Raw genomic sequence first — 20620 nt, 5'->3', positions numbered from 1 at the left:
GACGTTAATGAAAATATGATTATGATAATAGTAAGGTTATTGAGTATACCCTCTGTGCCAAGCTCTTTGCTGGGTACTGTATATCCACTATCTTACAGGATTCATTACCCTACCCAGGATGATACATTAAAAACTATCATCACAATTGACAAATGAGGAAACTGAGGCTGGCAGGCCTCCATGACTTGCCCAAGCTCACTGAGCAGGTTAGGGATGGAGCTGGACCCTGGCTCAGGATTGCTAGATTCCATCCCCTCACAATAAGGTACAAAGATATTGTTAGATTACAGGTGTAGCCCTTCCAGAAGGATGGCCCCACAGACAGATGTTACACTGCAGGACTTCCCACCAGGGAAAGTGTTCATACTCTTCACCAGAAACGAGCACAATCTGGAGAAGTTTGCACCAAGGCCTAGAGGTGATCTGGGACCTGAGAAAGCTGCCTGGCGATTGTCAACCTCCCCTAGCCTCATCCTCTAGAACCACCTGTGTCTCCTTCCCTACAGGACTTATTGGAAAATGGAATCAATAGAGTGCACAGGTGAAAGCGAATCTGAATGTAGTCAAGATGTGTCCGTCCAGGAAGAACAGAAATAATATGTAAAATACGAAAACCGCCTCCGCGTGAATCAGATCCAATGGTAATTTCTTGAGCTAAAGATGTCACTGAATTTCAGCCATCCCCAGTCTAGAAGCAGCATAGGAATCAATTCTCCCAGCTTATGAGAACTTAGTTATATCACTTATCTTTTCAATATCTCCCCATAAAATAAAGCTAAAAGGATTTGCACTCAAAGTAACTATCAGGCTGTAAAAAATGAGATAATAAGAATACACTTACCTCCCCCATATTAAGCATGATAAATGTTTCTTGCCTGTAATGATGATGTACTTAACACACTGCTTTCCGTGGAATAAAGGTGTCATGAATCTTCACAGAATATGATGACTAGCATTGCCTTCTGTTCAAGCTGTTCTTCCCTTATCAATGGCAACACCAAATCCATCGATTTGGAGCATCTGATCTGCTGTTACTTTTAGTTTATGTTGTGACTACATGGAGGCTTTGATGCCTCCCTCCTGCATGCACAGACTTTTTATTGCCCAGCTGCTCTGGGGAATTGGACGAACAAAGTGAGCGACATCTGTGCTTTCCTCGTCACTGACTACCTATTTGACTCCTGAGTGTAATTGGAGGTGTTGATTCTGATTACTGAAGCTCAGTGCAGCCTGCTTTCTACTTGGCTAGGCAATTCTTCCCCCTCTGCCTCACTCTAGCAGCTGAAAACAACTAGCTCGTCTCTTCAGTTTCCATGACTGAGGGATGGGTATAAGCGTGGAACCTCCCCACTTGGACATGACCACTGCTGAGCCTGCCTTGTTTTCTGAAGACCTTAAACAGGTAATGCCTGATCATTTTGAGAACTAGAACTCCCTATTGTTGTTTTAAATAATTCCCTCCTCATAACCAAAGTTCCAGAGCCAGTATTTTTTAAATGAATCAAAATTAATTTCTTTTTTAACAAATTAGAGACATTCAAATTAAAATAATTAGAAGTATTATGGTGGATGTCACCGCCCCAAAGAGGTTATGTAATATTATAAATGAATTATATTATATTTTATAAATATTTATATTTGTATTATGTAAATAAAATATTTTTTAAAAGATAACAGACCTAACAATCCTTATTCTTTAGCATCACAACCATTTTGTTTTTATTATTTGAAAAGATCAAAGAAGCCAGAGGGAATCAAATGAAATCAAATAAAAAATTGTACCTAGACTAATAAGTGTTAAATAGGAAAGTAGATGTCATCAATCCGATTTTAGTACTGATGACAAAACCTTCATAGGAAGTGTTTATAACCAAACATTTACAGCTTGGAGTATACAGCAACTCTCAAAGAGTACAATGTATTTGTGCACGGATGATTGTATATAGCTCATTAGCTTTCCTGGGAGTCAAACACAAATTTGTTAAATGACTTGCCCACCAATATGGAGAAAGCATATTTGAGTTGGAACAGGAAAACAGCCTCAGGTGGGTCCTTGGTACACCTGGGCACTCCTACTATTCACTGTCCCACTGGCTGGATGACTCTTCCACATGTTTTCTACCCCCTGAAACCTCCAGTGCCTTCTTCCTTAAGGCTTAACCTCGGCTGACAAATTCTTGTTTGACAGAAAATATAGAAACCATCAGCAGAGAACTTGCAATTGACCTCAACACACCCATCTCCTTAACTCCTTTATATGTTATTTGCTTTTCCCCCGGTAGAATGGGCTCCTCGTGGGCAGGAACTTTGGTTGTTTCACTCCTGTTTTCTGGCTTGGCATATACAATTCTCCATGAGTACTTTCAGAAAAAAAAAAAGAAAAAGAAAAAGAAAGAAAGAAAGCAACCCTACAAGCAAGTGTCGTCATTTCAAACAGAATGTCCAATACGAAAGTTGACAAGCAACAGTCAAAATTGACCCTTTATCATGCATTTTGTTATGCCTGAGATTCAAACTAGGGGCATGAGAACGAGAACTGGGCCACACCATGATGCAAACATGACCGGTCATGCCCAACCATGTAAGACAGACGCTTGGCATGGGCTTTGGACTCCCAAACCAGTTCGTAAGAAGAATGAGAATAAAATGCCCTCTCTCCTTCACTTCAGAAACAGAACTTAAAGCAGTGTGAGGAAAGGGAAAGCGAGAGAAGCAGAATTTGGAACACCACCAGTTTTATCCCCTTTACAGAATATATCTGGAAATCTAATTTATATCTAATAATTTCAAACACAACACACCCGGTTATAATAAGCAAACTTTAACTTAGATATTTGAGGCTCATCTACACTGATAATCTTTGTTAACAAACTATGCTGAGAAATGCATCAGTAGAAGCATAAAAAGAAAGAACGTAGCAAAACTTGCCCTCTACCAAAGGACATTTGTTTCCATACTTGTAGCAAGGAGATGATCTCTCCACGCACACAAACCCAAAGTAGCCTCGTTTGCCTCCAAGTCTGGAACCTTTTCGATGCTTATATTCACAGCAGGAGCTTAACCTGTTCACCTGCATCCCATTCAGGAAAAAGGTGAGACTGAAGGGGAAACCATGGTGCCTTTTGGAAATAAACTGAAAGGTCTCTGGAATTAAAAAAGTAAATACATCAGTGAAAGCAACTAACATTGGACTAATATGTTCAAAATGACATTTTTCTATTAGATAAGTACAATATTATGCTCTAGATCACCTTTTTAATTTGAGGACAATTTTAAGTCATAAAAACACATGCTGTTACTTTTATTTACGATAAATACTCCAAGGCATTATAAAACTCTGATTTTTAATAAAATAATAACATTTTATGAGCTCTTATTATGGCCAGACATTACGCCTGATTATTTTGGGTGTATTATTTCTCAACGAACACATGACGTGAGAATATTATTATCACTACTTTCTATATGTAGAAATTAAAGTTCAAGGAAACTCAGTAATTTATCCAAGATCATACGGTAAGAGGAGAAATCAGTGTTGGAGTCCAAATATCTCTCTAGATTCCATCTTGCTATTTAGCTACTGATAATGTATATGGCAAAAGGCTACTGTGAGCTCAGTAATGCATTTAAATAAATGTGTGTCTTTAACTATGACTTGAACCAGCCTAATACATATATGGATGAGGTAGAATTATTCCATCTCAAATCCATTCTCAGTTCTGCCTGGATTTGGGTCTCCTTGTCCCCCCACCCACCCAAAAGTCCTACCAATAAATTAAGAACCACTGTTTGTAGTTAATAACTTTTATCATCCCAAGTCTTTATAATGCACTTTGGAAAGATCTCACCCTAGAGATCCCAAATTCTAGGTCTAAGAAAACCCTATGCTACAGAGCGACTCAGAAACCTCCTTTTCATGACACTTCTAATGTCACTTCCTACAAAACAGTTCTCCCTGGACTTTTCCACTTGCACTAGTGATGGAGTTGATCATTTCATCTCTCTGCTCTGTATACCTTTCTTGTTGCTGTTATTATAATTGTTTAAAAATATGGCTATACCAGGGCTTCTCAAACTTTAGTGTGCATCAGAATATCCTGAGAGGCTTATTGTAACACAGACTGCTGGGCGTCCCCCCAGAGTTTCTGATTCACTACAGCCCAAGAATTTGCATTTCTATTAAGTTGCCAAGTGATGCTTGATCTTCTGGTCCAGGGACCCCCCTGTGAGAACCCGGATGTAGATGTCTGCTGTCCTGCATGTTTGTGAAATCCATGAGAGCTAGAACTAGTCTGACTCATCTTTGTTCCCCCAGGTCGCAGGACAATGGCATAGAAAACCCCCAAGAACTAATTAATGAATTATTATTTTAACCTGTTTCATAGTCATCTACAAATGCTATGTTCATACCACACTCTGCCCCTAAAAACTGTCTAAATCAGTTGCAACTTGTACTAAAGAATAGAATTACCGGAAAGCTAATTCCATCATTTATATGTTAGTGTTATGATATACAATTAAACACGCAAGGGAAGAGAATTTTGAAAAGTTAGCATCTGGGGAAACTAAGATACAACATATACAAAAATCCACTTGTCTTAATGATATATGGGCTCCTAAGTATTGACTAGAAAGCAAGTTTGACTGCTTTGTTTCCAGAAACTTGAAAGGGACATTCATGTCCTATGATCTATTCTGCTGCAGCATCACACCTGCAAAGTACCTGAGGTCCCAGCCCAGGAAGAGTGTGCTGAGAACGGGCCCAGGAGGTGGACTTCTTGTTTCCATCATGTAGTCATGTGGCTAGAGAGTGCCTCCCCTATTATTCCGTTCCTTTCTCTTTTTTTCAAACTTACTGAACAAGAATTGACACCCTCTGCTTTTCTTCCCTTGTTATTTTTTTTTAATTTTACATTTTAAAATTAAGTGACACTTTCCAACCCTGACTTAATGATGTCTGCATGGATTAATGGAAAGCATATATAATGACCAGAAGGCAGAAGATTTGAGTCCCTGTCCTAGTTCTTCACTTATAAGTTGAATGTCCCTTGGTATGTCATTGAACTGTTGCATTTCAGAATTCTCATCTATAAAATGAGGATGGGCCATGGGAGTGGGTGGAGGAGTTGGGTGGAGGGAGCAATCCAGTCTACCCGCTTCACTGAGTAGCCCTATGGATTATATACTGTACAGTGTTAGAAGACATTCTACATTATTTGTAAAGTGCGATGATTCATGGTTGACTGGCAGTGGCTTGCACTGTTTTAGGCACTAAAGAGGAACTAAAATACTGAAAAAAAGATCAAATATGGTGTCCTGACTCAAGAAGTTATTATTTAGTAGGAGAAACAAAAATAATATGACAGATTGCCGGAGTGAGGTCCCCACATCCTCTCCCCTTAAAATTTTGTCTCTAAAAATGGACCAAAAACTTAAAACAAACTGAATAGCAGTTATTCATCAAAAATTACTGAACTTTTCATAAGAACAGAGGGAATCTGAGACATTCTTGCCTGGGGCTACTCCCTTCCCCCTCCTCCCCCCCCCCCCCCCAGCATTTCACCATCGGAGTTCTAAAAGGGAAGGGCAGGCCATAAATAACCAGCAGCTTCCCTGTCAGTGGGGGCTGACTTCATCTGGAGCCGAAAACAAAAAAGCCTTGGCCAGGGGCACTACCAGTAACAAGGAACAATCTTAGAGGCAAGCTAACGTGGAAGGTCAGAGATCCTGCTAGCTGAGACTGTCCTTGTAATTAGGGCAAGCAGCAGGCCAGTGGACTAGCCAGAAACTTAACAGGGAGATACAGGCCATAAGGCAATTACAGACACACAGATAGGCTCTCCACACATCCCCAGCTGATGGGAAGTGGCATGGATTGGAGTAGGCCCAACTTATTCACATATCCCTCGCCTACCAGGAGCTTGCACCCACAAACAAAGAAAACACAAGAAAGCCTGGTGGAAAATAAAAGTTAAAGCGGACTTGAAAACTGCCTGAACTTTGGATGAACTCCTGAACCATTACATTGGGTTGAATATTGCTGTCTAAAAATCCACGACCACCCAGAACCTCACAATGTGACCTTATCCGGAAATAGGGTCTTTGCAGATACAACTAGTGAAGGATCAGGATGAAATCATCCGTTTTGTCAAACAAATTCAGTGACTGATGTCCTTACAAGAAGAGGACAGGACACACAGAGACACACAGGGAAGAATGACACGTGAAGACAGAGGACGCTGTACTGCAAGCCAGGGAATGCCAGGGGTTGCTGGGAATCACCAGAAGTTGGATGAGGCAAGGGAAGATTCTCCCCTAGAGCTACTAGATGGAGGATGGCTCTGCTAATGATACCTGATTTTAGATGCCTGGCCTCCAGAGCCTTGAGAGAATTAAATTACTGTTGTTTTAAGCCACCAGTTTTGGGGATTTGTGACATTAGCCCCGGGAAACAAATACACCACACACAGATCCATGGTACAAGGTGGCAGCTGTCCTTCATTCAAAGTCTTCTGACTTGGTACTGGGTCAAAGTCTTTGAACATGACCTCCGACAAATCACTAGATGATCGTTAAACTATGAAAACACAGAGACGACCCAAGGAGGCCTGCCTAAAAAATAAAAAGAGATAAAATCTGAGCAGAGATATTGCACTGGCTGTCTACCAAGGAGCGGGGAGGGCATGGATTTCAAGGATTTCAGAGAAGTTACTAAACAGACAACAAAAAGAGGGAGAACAATAACCTACCAGAGGGAAACATCAGAATCTAGACTCCACAGTTGCTGTAATACATGATCGAAAATGTCCAGTTTTCAACAACAACAACAAAGTCAGAAGACATGTATGTAAGAAGCAGAAAAGTGTGGCCCATATTCAGGGGGAGAAAAAAGCTATCGAATCTACTCGCAGGCATCTGCTCAAGAGAAATAACCAGATGTCTACACAAAACCTTGTATCTGTATATTTATCACAGCATGACTTACAATGGTCCCAAATTAGAAACAGCCCAAACGTGCATGTAGCTAGTAGAATACATTCCGTGCTTTACAAAGAGAGCAACCATTGATAAATGCTGGGACTAGATGGCTCTCTGAAACATCAGGCTACGGAATGAAGCAAGACACGAATGCTGCCTATTGTATGATTTCATTTATGCGAAATGTCCAGAAAAGACGTATCTGTAGAGACTGGAAGCGGATCAGTGGCTGCCTATGGCTGGCTACAAAAAAAAAGTGTTCTTCGCCAGGGGGCATAAGGGAACTTTCTGAAGTGAGAGAGATTCTAAAACTGGTTTGTGCTAGTGGCTGCACAACCCTCTAAGATGCTTAAAGATCAGTGCATTGTACACTCACAATGGGTGAATTGTGGAATGTAAGTTATAGGTCAATAAGCTATTTTTAAAAACTAAAAACTAGGGGCACCTGGGTGGCTCAATGGGTTAAAGCCTCTGCCTTCAGCTCAGGTCATGATCCCAGGGTCCTGGGATCGAGCCCCACATCGGGCTCTCTGCTCAGCGGGGAGCCTGCTTCCCCCTCTCTCTCTGCCTGCCTCTCTGCCTACTTATGATCTCTCTCTGTCAAATAAATAAATAAAATCTAAATAAATAAATAAATAAAAACTATACTACTAAATACTAAATTAAATACTAAATACTAAAGCTATTTTTAAAAACTAAAAACTCAATATATATAACAAGTTAAAGATCAATAAAAAACAGTTACTGTAAGTCATAGAGTAATGAAATGCTTGGGGTCTCAGGGGAGACTGAGTGCCACAGCCATGGAGAGAGCTATGAACCACAGCAGAAGTCAGCTGAGAAAGCTTCATAGCCTCAATGTGAATCTTAAGAGATGGATAAAATTTGAATTTAAAATCCTATCTTGAATTTAAAATCCTTTGTCCTACTGCAGACAAAGAAATAGCGCTCCAAAAGACAAGATAACACACGGTGGGTGGGGAAAAGAGTGAAGCAGTTGGTTTGTGAGGGAGTAATGAGGAATGCGCTAATCCGTGCAAAGGATCAGGTTATGAAAATACAGGAAAATGGGGCAGAGAAGGAAGGGATTTTACGAAGGTCAGGGAAAAGAAAAGTCACGTTGCTCTTTGTAACCACATGAACCCAGGAGGCCAAGGTTTGCCTCATTTGAAAGGATGAACATGGTAAGTAAAAATGCCCACAGAGAACTATACTCTCTACAAGTAGCAGAATTACTCTGTGACTTCCTAGGTGTACATAATAAACCATCAATATGTGGCTTGATGTCTACAATCAGACTGTAGGACATCAGTGAATTACTAAGGGAATAAAAGATGCACTTGCCACATTCCTAAATAATTAATTTTATTGTTATTTCTCATCTAAAAGCAAGACAAATTAACAAATGCCACACTTTTAATTAGTTTACTGCTCCAAGCAGAACGTTAAACGCCTTTTTTTTTTTTAAACAGAAATCTTCTAAAAACCTATTCACATTTCACTGAATCATGCACAGCTTTGATTTATAAAACGGGCAGATTCTTTTCAGACCAGCTAAATTGCTAAGATTGCTGAACCACAAGTCAACTCTGAGCCACCCAACTTTTCAATTTTCAACAATTACTTTCCTGGCAATGAAAGGGCAAGCTGCGACAAAATTATTATGTGAAGAGGATTCAATTGTTTAACTCCCCATTCCATCCTGTTAACTGAAGTCTGTCCAGTGACACAACAGAAGTCAGTCCCAGGATCAACAGGGATGCAAAACAGCACAGCCAAGGAACACTCTGCCTCGCTCTTTCTTTGGTTTTGCACTTTACCACAGAGTACATGTGGTCTCCCTGAAAACCATCCAGCTAGATAAGCCTTGTTCTTGTTTCCTTTGTATGGACCATGTTCTCCAGCAGGCAGATAGACATATAAGCGTTGTCTTGAAGAAAGCGTGATCCCAGACCCAGGAAAAGTTTCATTATGTTCATTCCGATGGTAGACTATAGCTAATTTCAGCAATTCTTCTAAATTAATTCCTGAAAGTTACACTTTTAAAAATTAAGTGTGTCTATGGCACTATCATTAGGGGTTTCATAACTCTCATATTAGGAAAATGTAAGAAACCTTTTGCCACTAAGAATAGCTAACTGGCCATCCAGGACCTGCTATTGACCAGACCCCAAGATTTGCATATGAACTTAGGAAGCCATCATACCCCTGGACTTCTCTCATTTTCCTCATCTACAATACAGCAGGAATGAACTCTCAAATGCTATGACAAAATGGCAGAGTAAATTACATTTCAGCCAGGTACATAAAATGGGGAAAAATAGTGTCTGGCATTACTGAGCATTATTTTTTATAAATAAGTTTTATAAATCTTCATAAAGTTAAAACTACCATTCAAATGTTTACTCTTTCTTATAGTGGAAAATTTTAAATATTTAATCCCTAAATCTGTCCAGTTTCTTTTTAAGTACTTGAAATTTTTAGAACTAACAGTCACTGTTTTTGAGTGATGAAAGAAATCAGAAAAGCCAAAAGTAACAATTTGCGTTCTTGCCCCCAACTCCTAAGACTCCCTAAACTTGTATCAAGATAGCCCAGATATAAATATTTCTTCTACTTAGTAAAAATGCAATTACATTCTAAACAGAGTTTCTTAAGCAAGGAAATAACAAATATAATCCTGTAACAACTTGTCCTTTCTACTGCTATTCCGCACAACTAAACACTGATGAAAACCACTTCAGTACAATAAGTGAAGCCCTATATTGGATATAAAAATTATCTTCTGCTAAGAAACATGGATTTATGATCAAACGAAGGCAGAAATGTACTAAAATCCATCTACCCAAATTCTGCACCAAGTTATTTAGGTGTGATTCACCCTGAAGTTTATTGGATTTGTGATTTTATCTCAACATTTTTCTAAAGAACAAATTGCCAATCTGGTATTTTTCCCTTAGAATAATGTATGGTATAATTCACTATGGCAGGCCAAATAGTTAACTTGTAATTTGGGGGACAGTTTATTCGTGCAACATTTTAATGATCATATATCTCTATCCCAAAATTAATCTGTTACCAGGTTAAATCACTCCAAATTCCTTCTTCCACAATCTGCAAGAGTAATTGCTGCTTCGGTTTCAATCATGGAGCAGTAAATCTAGATTTACTTTGAGGCAGCTGGTTTATAAGTCCCTGGATATGCATAATTTCATAGAGTGATTGAAGTCATTTTGGTAGGAGACCAACAATAGCTTATCTATAGCATCAACTTAAAGCAACGTAAAAAATTCATATTTTATGTGTACCTTTTTCTAGTAGTTTGCCTTTGTAGACACAAAGGTTTTCCCCACCACAATGCTGTTGATAAACTTTTATTTCATCCCGGAAGTCTGGGTGATCATGAGACAGGTGCACAGTTTTCCCCAAATAGATCATTGTAATAGCTGCATTACTATGTGGTGGTGTTTTATGAATCTTTCTTGAATCCTAGAATCAACAAAAGAAGGGCGTTTATTAATTAATTACCTTCTAATCAGAGAGAAATGATACGGTATTAATAGGAGGAGTAGAAAAGGCTCTTCTCTAGCAATAAAACCTTGATAAAATGTCAATTTTCCCAGTGTACAAAAAGTCAAGCCAGTTACCAAAGAAATCTAACAATTTATATGCATTTTGGCTTTGTATTTTTAGTATAAATGCCAGAGATCTGGACAAAGTTTGTCACTTTTTATTCTACTTGTGTGTGTGTGTGTGTGTGTGTGTGTGCACACTTTACATACAACAGAAATATCAGTGACACTAAGAGGAAACTGCTCTTGGTTCTTTCAGCTTTTTCTCAGATAAAAATTCAAATCAAATTAATTAAATATTGGTGACATAATTTTGTTCTCATTTGAATTGATTTTGTGATTTAACAACTGTTTTTGCAATTGAGTGCTTTATCTTTACACTTCAGCGATGTCAATGTATCCTTCCCCAAACTTCCTCTATGTGAGACAGGGATGACACATGCTCGATTCCTTCTAGGGTCACTCTGAGAATTAGAGACCTGTGTTATATGCCTGGGACTATCCATCTTTACAGGAAGCATTCATTCAGTGAAAAATCAGCATTATTAATATTATTTCTCTTATCGAGCAGTAAACCCAACAACAACAGCAACAACAAAACCCCGTTCTATGGTGTCCACACATTTATTTATAAAATAAACAATAAATTGATATGCCAGAGATGAAAAGAAATGTCTTCTGCCTGGTATCCTCATTTATATTCTGAAGTATTTTCACAAGAGTGCATGAGCAAAGTGTTTAACCTCCAAGAGGAAGATGAGGAAAGAAGCAGGAAAAGGAAGAAAAGGATGCTGGTTGAGAGACTTTCAAGAGAGCCTAGTAAGAATACTGTTAGCTCGACAATTATACAGAGGCCGGGCAATACATTTAATCTACTTCACTTTTCTAAAAATCAATTTTCAACTAAATGAAAAATGTGAAGAGACCAACTTTCAGTGAATTCAAAGCAATTATTTGCGTTTGATTTCATTGAATTATGGATGCCTCGGAAAGATGCATTTTTTTTCAAATAACAAAGCTGCAACAAGAATTTCTGAAGGAACTACTAAAATACTTCCATCTTCAAACCCATCCCCTTCCACTTCAGAGGATTTTTTTTTCTCATTCAATTCCATTTCTCTGAAGCAAAAACCAGAGGAAGTAAATCTGATTAAATGAAATTCTGCAAATGACAGTCTATAAAGTGTAAATGGGGAAGGAAGTCCAACCTTTAAAATTTAAGTAAACTGTCTTGCCTATGGCAAACAGAGCTCCCAAATAGAGAGGTAATCAACAAAAATAATTCAAGGACATCAGTAGCTATAAAGGTAAATCAGCAAACTGGATAATTCTTTGCAGAAACATTTCCCTGAGTCACAGTTGAAAGCGAAGGGATGGTGGCAGGCCTGGCTCCAAGTTGCAAAGCCACGCCAAGTTTGCTCTTGCCTGGGCGGCTACACAGCCGTGACACGCATTTCTGGGGCCCAGTCCACCATCACCGGCCTATGGCAAATCCGGCTCCCACTAGAACATTTAATGATAGGACGGATTAAATAAGAGCACCTCCTTTTTGTTAAGCAATACTTTCCAAAGTGGCATGGATGCGGAGGTAGCCCTGTGAACTTCTGGGAGATAAGCTCTATCTAAATGCAAGGTAAGAGGGGCGCCTGGGTGGCTCAGTGGGTTAAGGCCTCTGCCTTCGGCTCGGGTCAAGATCTCAGGGTCCTGGGACCGAGCCCCGCATTGGGCTCTCTGCTCAGCAGGGAGCCTGCTTCCCTTCCTCCTCTCTCTCTGCCTGCCTCTCTGCCTACTTGTGATCTCTGTCAAATAAATAAAAAATCTTAAAAAAAAAATAATAATAAATAAATAAATAAATGCAAGGTAAGAGTGAGATGAGGGTGGAGGAAAGGCCTGCCTCAGATGTACAAAATGAGAAAGGAGAAGCTGAAATGTTTAAAAGTAAAATAAAGGAAATGACAGCCCTTCACCTTTTCATTTACTCTTAATCATTTTTTTTTTTCTTCTAAAGCGTGTACCTGACAGCAACATCTCTTTTCTCTTGGGTCTAGTTACTTCCTTCTTTTTAAAAATATTCCCCAATTATTGCCACTATGTAACCTTTTCTGGATTCTAACAGGAGGCCTGAGTGACAGCTCATGATTAAATACATGCACTAGGAAATGAACAATTGTTTCTTTCAGTTGACTAAATTGCCTCTATACTTACCATATTCCAAGGTTATAAAGGACCCAGACTGATGAAACTTTAGCAAGCTTTCACGGCCCTTTCTGCCATCCTCAAGCAAATATCAAAACCTCCCATGAAAATTCCATTTCAGGAACCGGAGCAGGGGCTCATGCCCACGCACGACTAAGGCTTATCTTCCTTCCTTTCTGCACCACTTGCTTACGACTTTCCTTCTCATTTCTTTTCAGATATCTCAGGCAAGTACAATCTGAGCTGACAAATAAATAGCAAGCTCATTGGGTGGTTAACTGGCCAGCGATTATGTAATTGCAATACCTACCATTCAATTAATATACTAAATTGTCACTGGGATTTTTTTTTTTTAATCTGTGCTAAGGCCTGAATTGGGGAGGAGAGGTGGATTAAAGAGACCAAGAGGGTGTCAAAGGGCTTATTCTTACTGATAGCGCTCAGCGGTAATTCCTCTTCATCCATTTAGCCAAGCCCTGATGAACTCCGGGTGCCACGGAGTCTTACCTAGACCTCTGCAATAAATCTCTAGTTAGTAGGGCGGCCATGGAATTTATCATCCAAACTGGGAGACATAGTGAAAAAGACATTATTAATAATTATGCTAGGAGAAAAAAAAAAACCCACGAATTTGAACTGTTTCAGGAAAGCTGGGATGTAGTCACTCTACTAGCTCGTCTCCCCACTTCTAGCCTCGTATCTCCCCAGTCAGAGTGAACTATTGTCACTAAATAGATCATGTGACTCTCCTGTTTAAGGTCTTCCAACAATCCCCAGTATCCATGGGATAAGGGTCAACCTTCCTCAATTAACAAAAAATGTCTTATATTTTCAACTCCTCCTATCTGTCAACTATTTGCAATTTCTTTTAACACATTTAAAGGTCCAGCAGCTGCACTAATTGGAGTGCCCCAAACACTCCCCAGGTGTTTTTAATATCCCGAACCATAGAACTCTCTAAGTCACATGGCCTTGAAACTGTTGCCTTGCATTCCTCTCCCTCTTGGTAGATGAGAGCATGTCTCACTGATCTTTATGCCCCCGGTGTCTCGCCAGTGCTCACACCTAGCAAGGGCCTCGTAAAATTGATCCGACTGGACACAGACATGGAACAATTAGGGATTCCACAGTCTGTCCTCTGCTGAGACAGAAGCCACAGTAAGTTGACCCCGCCCTACATCAGAAGCTTTCTGCATTTATAGGAACTCTATAGGTACCACAACACTAACACTGATTCACGGTGTCCTGTTAAACAACACCTCTGACAAAGATGGATTAAAAGCCTGTATAAGGAACAGCAGGCTGTCCCCGTGCTGACTCTGATTCAGGCCGCAGGGGGAGCAAATTCCAAATGAGCCAGAGGAAGAGCCCTCCAGGGTTTGCAGCCTAAGGCTTCAGGAAGCAGCTGGTTGTAATAGAAACTGCTCGCTCTACTCACTTGGTTTCTCTCTTTCTCTTCTTTTTCACGCTGGTTTTTCCTTGTTCACTCCTGCGCCTTCCTTTGCTTTTCCTATGCTCCCTCTTTTCACTCTCCTCTTGCCCATTTTTCTGACCACCCTGTAACCCGTGTCTCATGCGTATTCCTGGCATGTCCCCAAATGCCTCCATCCTCCTGGAGGTATTGGAGCTCCAGGTTTTGAGGATGATGAGTGGACCCAGGAGCCTTCCCTTCCTCATCTCCCACAGTAGAATAAATTCAGTAAGTCAGCTAAGAGGTAGAAATTACCCAGCTGCATTTTGCTTTTGTTAAGGTCTGAAAAGCTTACGAGGTCTGCCCTTAAACTCCAAGGGCTGCAGACCTCCAGAAGCATCTTTGGTTCTTTCTCCCTTCTATTGTTTAATTCTGCGATGCCAGCTGCTAAGATATTTTGACTGCTGAATTGACATTTAAACCATTTTTCAAGTCCTTTCTAGTGATGTAGTTACTGAACTGCAATGTTAATTTTAAGCAAAAACATTATTGAAAGGAAAGTGCCTGAAATAAATCAAACCTATATGAGATATGTTGAATTACCTTATATTAAAATCATGCTGATCCTTTCCTTTTTCATTCTCAAATCTCAGTCTACTGGTGAGGAAAATCAAGTAAAAAAAATACCAAGATAAGACATTGATTAAAATGGAAATTTTTAAAAAATATTTTAAAATAAAATCAAACAAAAGAAATGTGCAATCTCTCTAGCAAAACTAACATTTGTTAGGCTCTATTGGTTGTTGAAGAAAAAGGATCTATGTCTGGAAGGCATAATTTATTTCCATAATATTTACATAAATAGTATAATTAAGAGTTTAATTTTTTGTATGGATAATACAATAATATCTGTTTGTGAACACAGTACTAATAAACACTTGATTAAATATAAGTAAAATCAAATGTCTGCCCTCAATAAGCTTCATAATCTGGGAGTAGAAGTAACAAATAATAAAAGTACATGAGTATTGATACTAAGAAGAACAGAGTAAGGGGCATAAGTAAGAAAATCCTTTTGAAGAGAGGAAGAGAAGGGATCCTATTACAATGTACAGAAATCACTACAGAACATAAAGCCTCTGACAGAGGCTGGGAAAAGTGCGTTCGAACACATCCTTCTATCTCAGGTGCCCACAGGCATTCACAGAGAGAGAGCATCTGGCACTGAGGAAACACCTGACTGATTGTGATTAATATCTCCAGGGATTTGAGAGAAACAAGTTTATAGATAAATTCCATATAATTTGGGTTTGAGGATTACAAATGCAGGCTCTAAGTGTCAGTCTACTGAGCGTGTGTATGTAGTCTGTCACTAACTAGTTATGTGACCTTGGCCAGCCTATTTTTAGTTAACCTTACTTGCCTCAGTTTCCTCATCTTTAACATGGAGACATTATTTTATCTCTTTCTGGAGTTTATCGTGTGTATTAAATGAGGAAATGTATGTAACGCATGGAGCAAAACTCCCAGCACATGCTGAAAGTTCACTAAATAGAAGGTAGAACCATTGCTGTCAACACGGCATATAAACATTTTATTGCATTAAAAGCCAACAAAGGTAATTTGAATAGGAAAAAATGTATAGACGATTTAAAAGTGAGTGAATAGCCTGCCGAAAGTAGAAATAGAAAAACGCACAGATCAGAGGTGTGGAAGTGGTGGACCAACCAGCTGAGGGTCCAGGGAGTAGTTGAGTTTGCCTTGGATGGGAGTGGAAAGCTGGAAAGGACTCAAAATCTGAAAGCCCTTGAATGCCCATATCTAAGCATGTCTTTGTACTCTGAAGTTTTGATATCTGGAGCCTTACTGACCCTGGGGGAGACACATCTCCCAGAGTAACTCATTCCTAGAGATGGTAAATGACTTGCCTGGAAGAGTGCCTTTCATGGACAAACTAACCCATCAGGAGCTCATCCACCCTGCCCCTACCTCCACTATCTGGCTTTTAAACTCTGGGCCAACGTTCTCTTGCCCTAAGCACCCTGGATCAAGCAGCAGACAACTCAGGGAGAGCCTCCACACTCCAACACCTGCCAAAATTATCATATTATTCAATCCTGAACCTGCTTACCTTGTCTCTCCTGTTCCTTCTCTCAGAAACCACAACAAAAGCTCTTGCCCACGTTTCCCTCCCACTTCCCCAGTCTCTAACTCTGGTGCCTTGGGTGGCTCCGTGTGACATGTGTGATGGATAATTTTATCTATCAATGTAGCTGGGCCACAATGCCCACATGTGGTCAAACATTCTGGATAGAACCCTGACCAATATACATGGCATGTCTCTCCTGGGAATTGTTAAGTGACAAACTGTTTTTTCAGTGGTAATCATCTCTTGATCTATAGGTCTCAACATACCCGAACAATAATAAAATCTACATTTTAAAAGAACCAGGCAGAATATACCTGCTTTCTTTAGGAAAGAAGCCGGTGAAGGTCTTAAGCAGGGGAGGGGCATGTTGGGAGCTCTTCTCTCAAGCTTCATTTAATTTCGTTACGTAGAATCTGTCGATACTGAGATGGACTTTGCTTGCTCTTGTTTACCCTTTCTTCCTTTGACCCTCTGCTCCCCGATTCCATCTGCTAACTTCCTACTCATCTTTCAAAGCCCATTTCAAATGCCATCTTCTCTCCAAAGCGCTCTTCAATCTCCTCAAAGCTAGCATTTCCTTTCTCTGCGTTCTCATTGTGCTTTATTTATACCACCATGAGTGTACTCACCACAATGTGTCATGGTTAGTTGTAGATATTTCTGACTCCTGGGCTAAACTGCAATCTTTCTGAGACTAAGGATTTGGCTTTACTCATCTTGGTAACCTCAGCACCTAGCACAGTGCTTGTCATAATCAATAAAAGCTAAATTGAGCTATTTGTCGATTTAAAGGCAGAACGTTAAGCCCATAGATGACTGCAACAGCCCTGTAAAGAATGAGGTAGCAAGCCCCTGACCTGGGGATATAGCACTGAGAAAGGAATAGGACACATGAGCGCATGTCCCCGTGCCAGAGCTGTGCAGTCTGAGACAGCAGCCGCCTACCCTGTTGGCTGGGGGGCATTGGAAAGGGGGCTCATTTGAATGAGATGTGCCATAAATATAAAATGTTTACTGAATTTTAAAGATGTGGTATGAAAAAAAATTGTTCGATACTCATTAAAACTCACACTGATTACATGTTGAAATGACAGTATGTTGACTATACTTGATGAAACAAAGTTATGTTAATAAAATTACTTTCACAGGTTTCTTTTTACATTTTCTAGTGTAGTTAGTAGAAAATTAAAGTTGCATATGTGACTTGCATTATATTTTTATTGGATACTCTATCTGGAAGATTTAGCAATTAACTGATGTGGGATGCAGACAGAAGGAAGCCTAGGTCTTGAGCCTAGATTTTGAGATTTTTATTGAGGAAAAGGTCTTGCTTTATGAGATACAAGGTACCTGAATGGAGAAGCGTGCTTCACCATGTCAAATTTGAGGGGCAGGAGACCCTACCAATCAGGCACCAATCAGCAATGCCACAGGGCTCTTGAGGGACCTGAGGGGTGGGGTGGGGCCTTGACTAGATATAGAAGAAGCCCAGCCTCGTTCATGCCTGGAGAAGCTCGATTACACAAAACACATAAAAAACAGAAACCAACTTTGTTTTGTTTTGTTTTGTTTTTAAATTAATAACCATAATGGTTAAGTAGTTTCTTATTTGAAAGCCTATCTTTTTATATTCATAAACACTATTTATAGGACCATCCCCATTTTAACAGACTGCTGTATAGAATAGGTAACCAACAATACTGTGTGAGGACAAAATCTGGATATGTGGAGGAAAACCTCAGAGCAAAATCTAAGAAGTCACATGGATTCTGTAAAGAAGTATAAAAGCTCTGCCAGTCCTGGAACAAGAGGAAACAAAGCAATGGGGCACACTGGCAACTCGTTGGGCTGTGGGATGTACCACACCTTGTCATTTGGTTCCATGGACCATCCCCTAGAGACATACAACACAGAAGGCAGAGACTATGTTCTGCACATTCCTAGGGGAACAGGGGTGGGTCACCAGCAAGCCATATCTCTTTGTCTTTTCCCTCTCCCCCCCCCTTTTAAGAGTACTTGGAGGATGTTTTGAGGATGCTAGTCATAAAATGAGTGAATTTAATGTGTAAATTACATGCTACCTAAATACATTTAAAGGCTGAAGCTTAAATTCAAAGACATTAAAAGGCTGAAAGTAAAAGAATATATATAATATATATGTTATTAAATACTATATATTAAATGCTAATCTGAAGAAAATTAGTACCGTGAGACAACAGAGATTTTAAGGCCAAAAGGAATGTGATAAAGAGGATCATTTTTTTAATCATAAAGAATCACCTCATCAGTAAGATAGAGCAATCCTAAAGCTAAGAGCATACAGCCAGGTAGTCTCAACATTTACAAAGCAGAATTTGACATAATTACAAGGAGAAACGGACAGATCTACGATTACAGAGAATGAATTATCTCTAGAACTCAGGAACTGAGAAAGCAGATAAACAAGAATGCTAAGCATGTGAAAATGGGAATGACATAATTAACATTTCTTATCTAATGGGCATTTGTAGAACTCTACTCCCAACACTGAGAGGCTCATTTTCTTTACAAACACTGAACATATATTAGCCCACAAAGAAGTCTCCACAAATACCAAAAAATCAAAATCCTACAGAGCCAGATGCTTTTGAAAAGTAACATTCGGTGAACACAAAAGTAGTTCTTAGAATTTAAAAAAGGCACCAGAAGAAAAAACTCAGTAGAATGTGTGGAAGATAAAACTGAAGAAATCTCCAGCAAGTAGAACAAAAGGACTAAGAAATAGAAAATAGGAGAGAAAAAGATAAGAATATTAGAGCATTAGTGTAGTATAGTGTAGCATTAATGTAGTCTCATTCCCCAAATAGAATAGAAGTTTGGAAACAAAACAAAAGGCCAAATCAGGCTAAAACCTTGTAACTCAGAAAGACAGACACGTTAAGGTCTTTCGAAGCCAGGATGCCAGCTGACACCATGCTGTGTTGCTAACTTCGGGGCAGAGTGCTCAGAGGAAGCTGGCTCTCGTGCCTGTCTGCGATACTCATCCTGACCACAGGCTGGAGGAGTCACTGTTCTCTCTGTGCCCAGCTATGGAAACCCATTCCCCTGATCATATTTCTGCCAGGTGTCCCGTGGCCATGCTGATCCACATCAAGACCTGACTAGATGCCCTGACCCTGGTGAGCCCCATTTTCCTAGGAAACACTCATGACTTGCCCTCTCTGACTTCTCCAGAAGAGGCTCTTTAAACTGTCAAGGAACCGAATTCAGACTCTAACCCAAAGATTCCATTCACCTTATTTCTCCTGTAAATATTGTTTATTACAATGTTAGATTTGAGCTTATGTCTGAAGTTTCATGCCTATAAATGATAGAGTTTCAAAGAAAAACAGGACTCAGTTAACACAGAAGTCAGTAGGATGGTTGCTCTGTGGAGAAGCAGGAGATGTGATGGGGCAGGAAATGGGGGCTCAGGCTATGCAGCAGTGCTCTACTTCATTAGGAAATAATGATGTGTACATGGCTGTTTGCTTGAATACTATTATTTTTTTAAGGTTTTATTTATTTATTTGAGAGAGAGCGTGAGCAGCGGCAGGCAGAGGGAGAAGCATGCTCCCCACTGAGCAGGGAGCCCAATGCAAGACTCAATCCCAGGACCCTGAGATCATGACCTGAGGTGAAGGCAAACACTTAACCTACTGAGCCACCCAGGGGCCCCGCACATATAGATTTAATAGGTTCTTACGGTTTAGGAGATATTTAAACTGTTTTGTGTGTGTTTTTTTTTTTTTTAAGTATGACTGGGTAGAGTTTATCCCAGTAATAGACTTTTAACATCAGAAAATCTAATGCTGCCAGCATGTGAATATGGTGAGGAAATCACTGTGTTTGCTACGTAGAGACAGCATCCTTCAAAAGCACACGTTGCCTGGCTTAGTGGAGGGAGACCAACACCAGCATGTAGAGTTTGGAAGTTAGTAGCTGTGGTAGATTTTATTATTGCTCCAAATAGTCACTGCCCCACTCTGTGAGAGGATGATACTTCTTACTCATTTGTTGTCATGCTTTGGCAACGGAATTCAAGTATACGTGACATGTTTCATGCTGAGTAGAATCTTAGAAACATTCTACGGTTCTGTTGTCCATGAGGGCAGCATGCCCCAGACAGGGTCTCTTCCTCCAGTCTGGGTCCCCGAATTGCAGCGGACCAACACCAGATGATAATGGCAACAAGCAATAAACCTTGCTCTTCCCTTGTACGGCCATTGCCAAAGCACCAGCGGCCAAAATGAAGCTCAATCCTTTTGTGACTTCTGACAAGAGCAAGAACCGTGA

The 20620-nt window shown here is 39.9% G+C and overlaps 1 protein-coding gene across 1 annotated transcript in view; it reads right to left on the bottom strand.

The window, feature by feature from the left end:
• ERICH3 (glutamate rich 3) overlaps nt 1–20620 on the bottom strand; it is a gene marked incomplete at its 5' end in the record, with an annotated part of 95903 nt that overhangs the window by 32684 nt on the left and 42599 nt on the right. The window contains 2 exon segments of the mRNA XM_080801687.1: nt 2958–3144; nt 10287–10467. Coding sequence (XP_080657813.1) covers nt 2958–3144; nt 10287–10467 — 368 coding nt within the window.

This window comes from Martes martes (genome assembly GCF_963455335.1).
Source record: "Martes martes genome assembly, chromosome: 4".
Lineage (NCBI taxonomy): Eukaryota > Metazoa > Chordata > Mammalia > Carnivora > Mustelidae > Martes > Martes martes.
The sequence above is the reverse complement of the archived record's forward strand: the minus strand, read 5'-3'. Positions and strand labels throughout refer to the sequence as shown.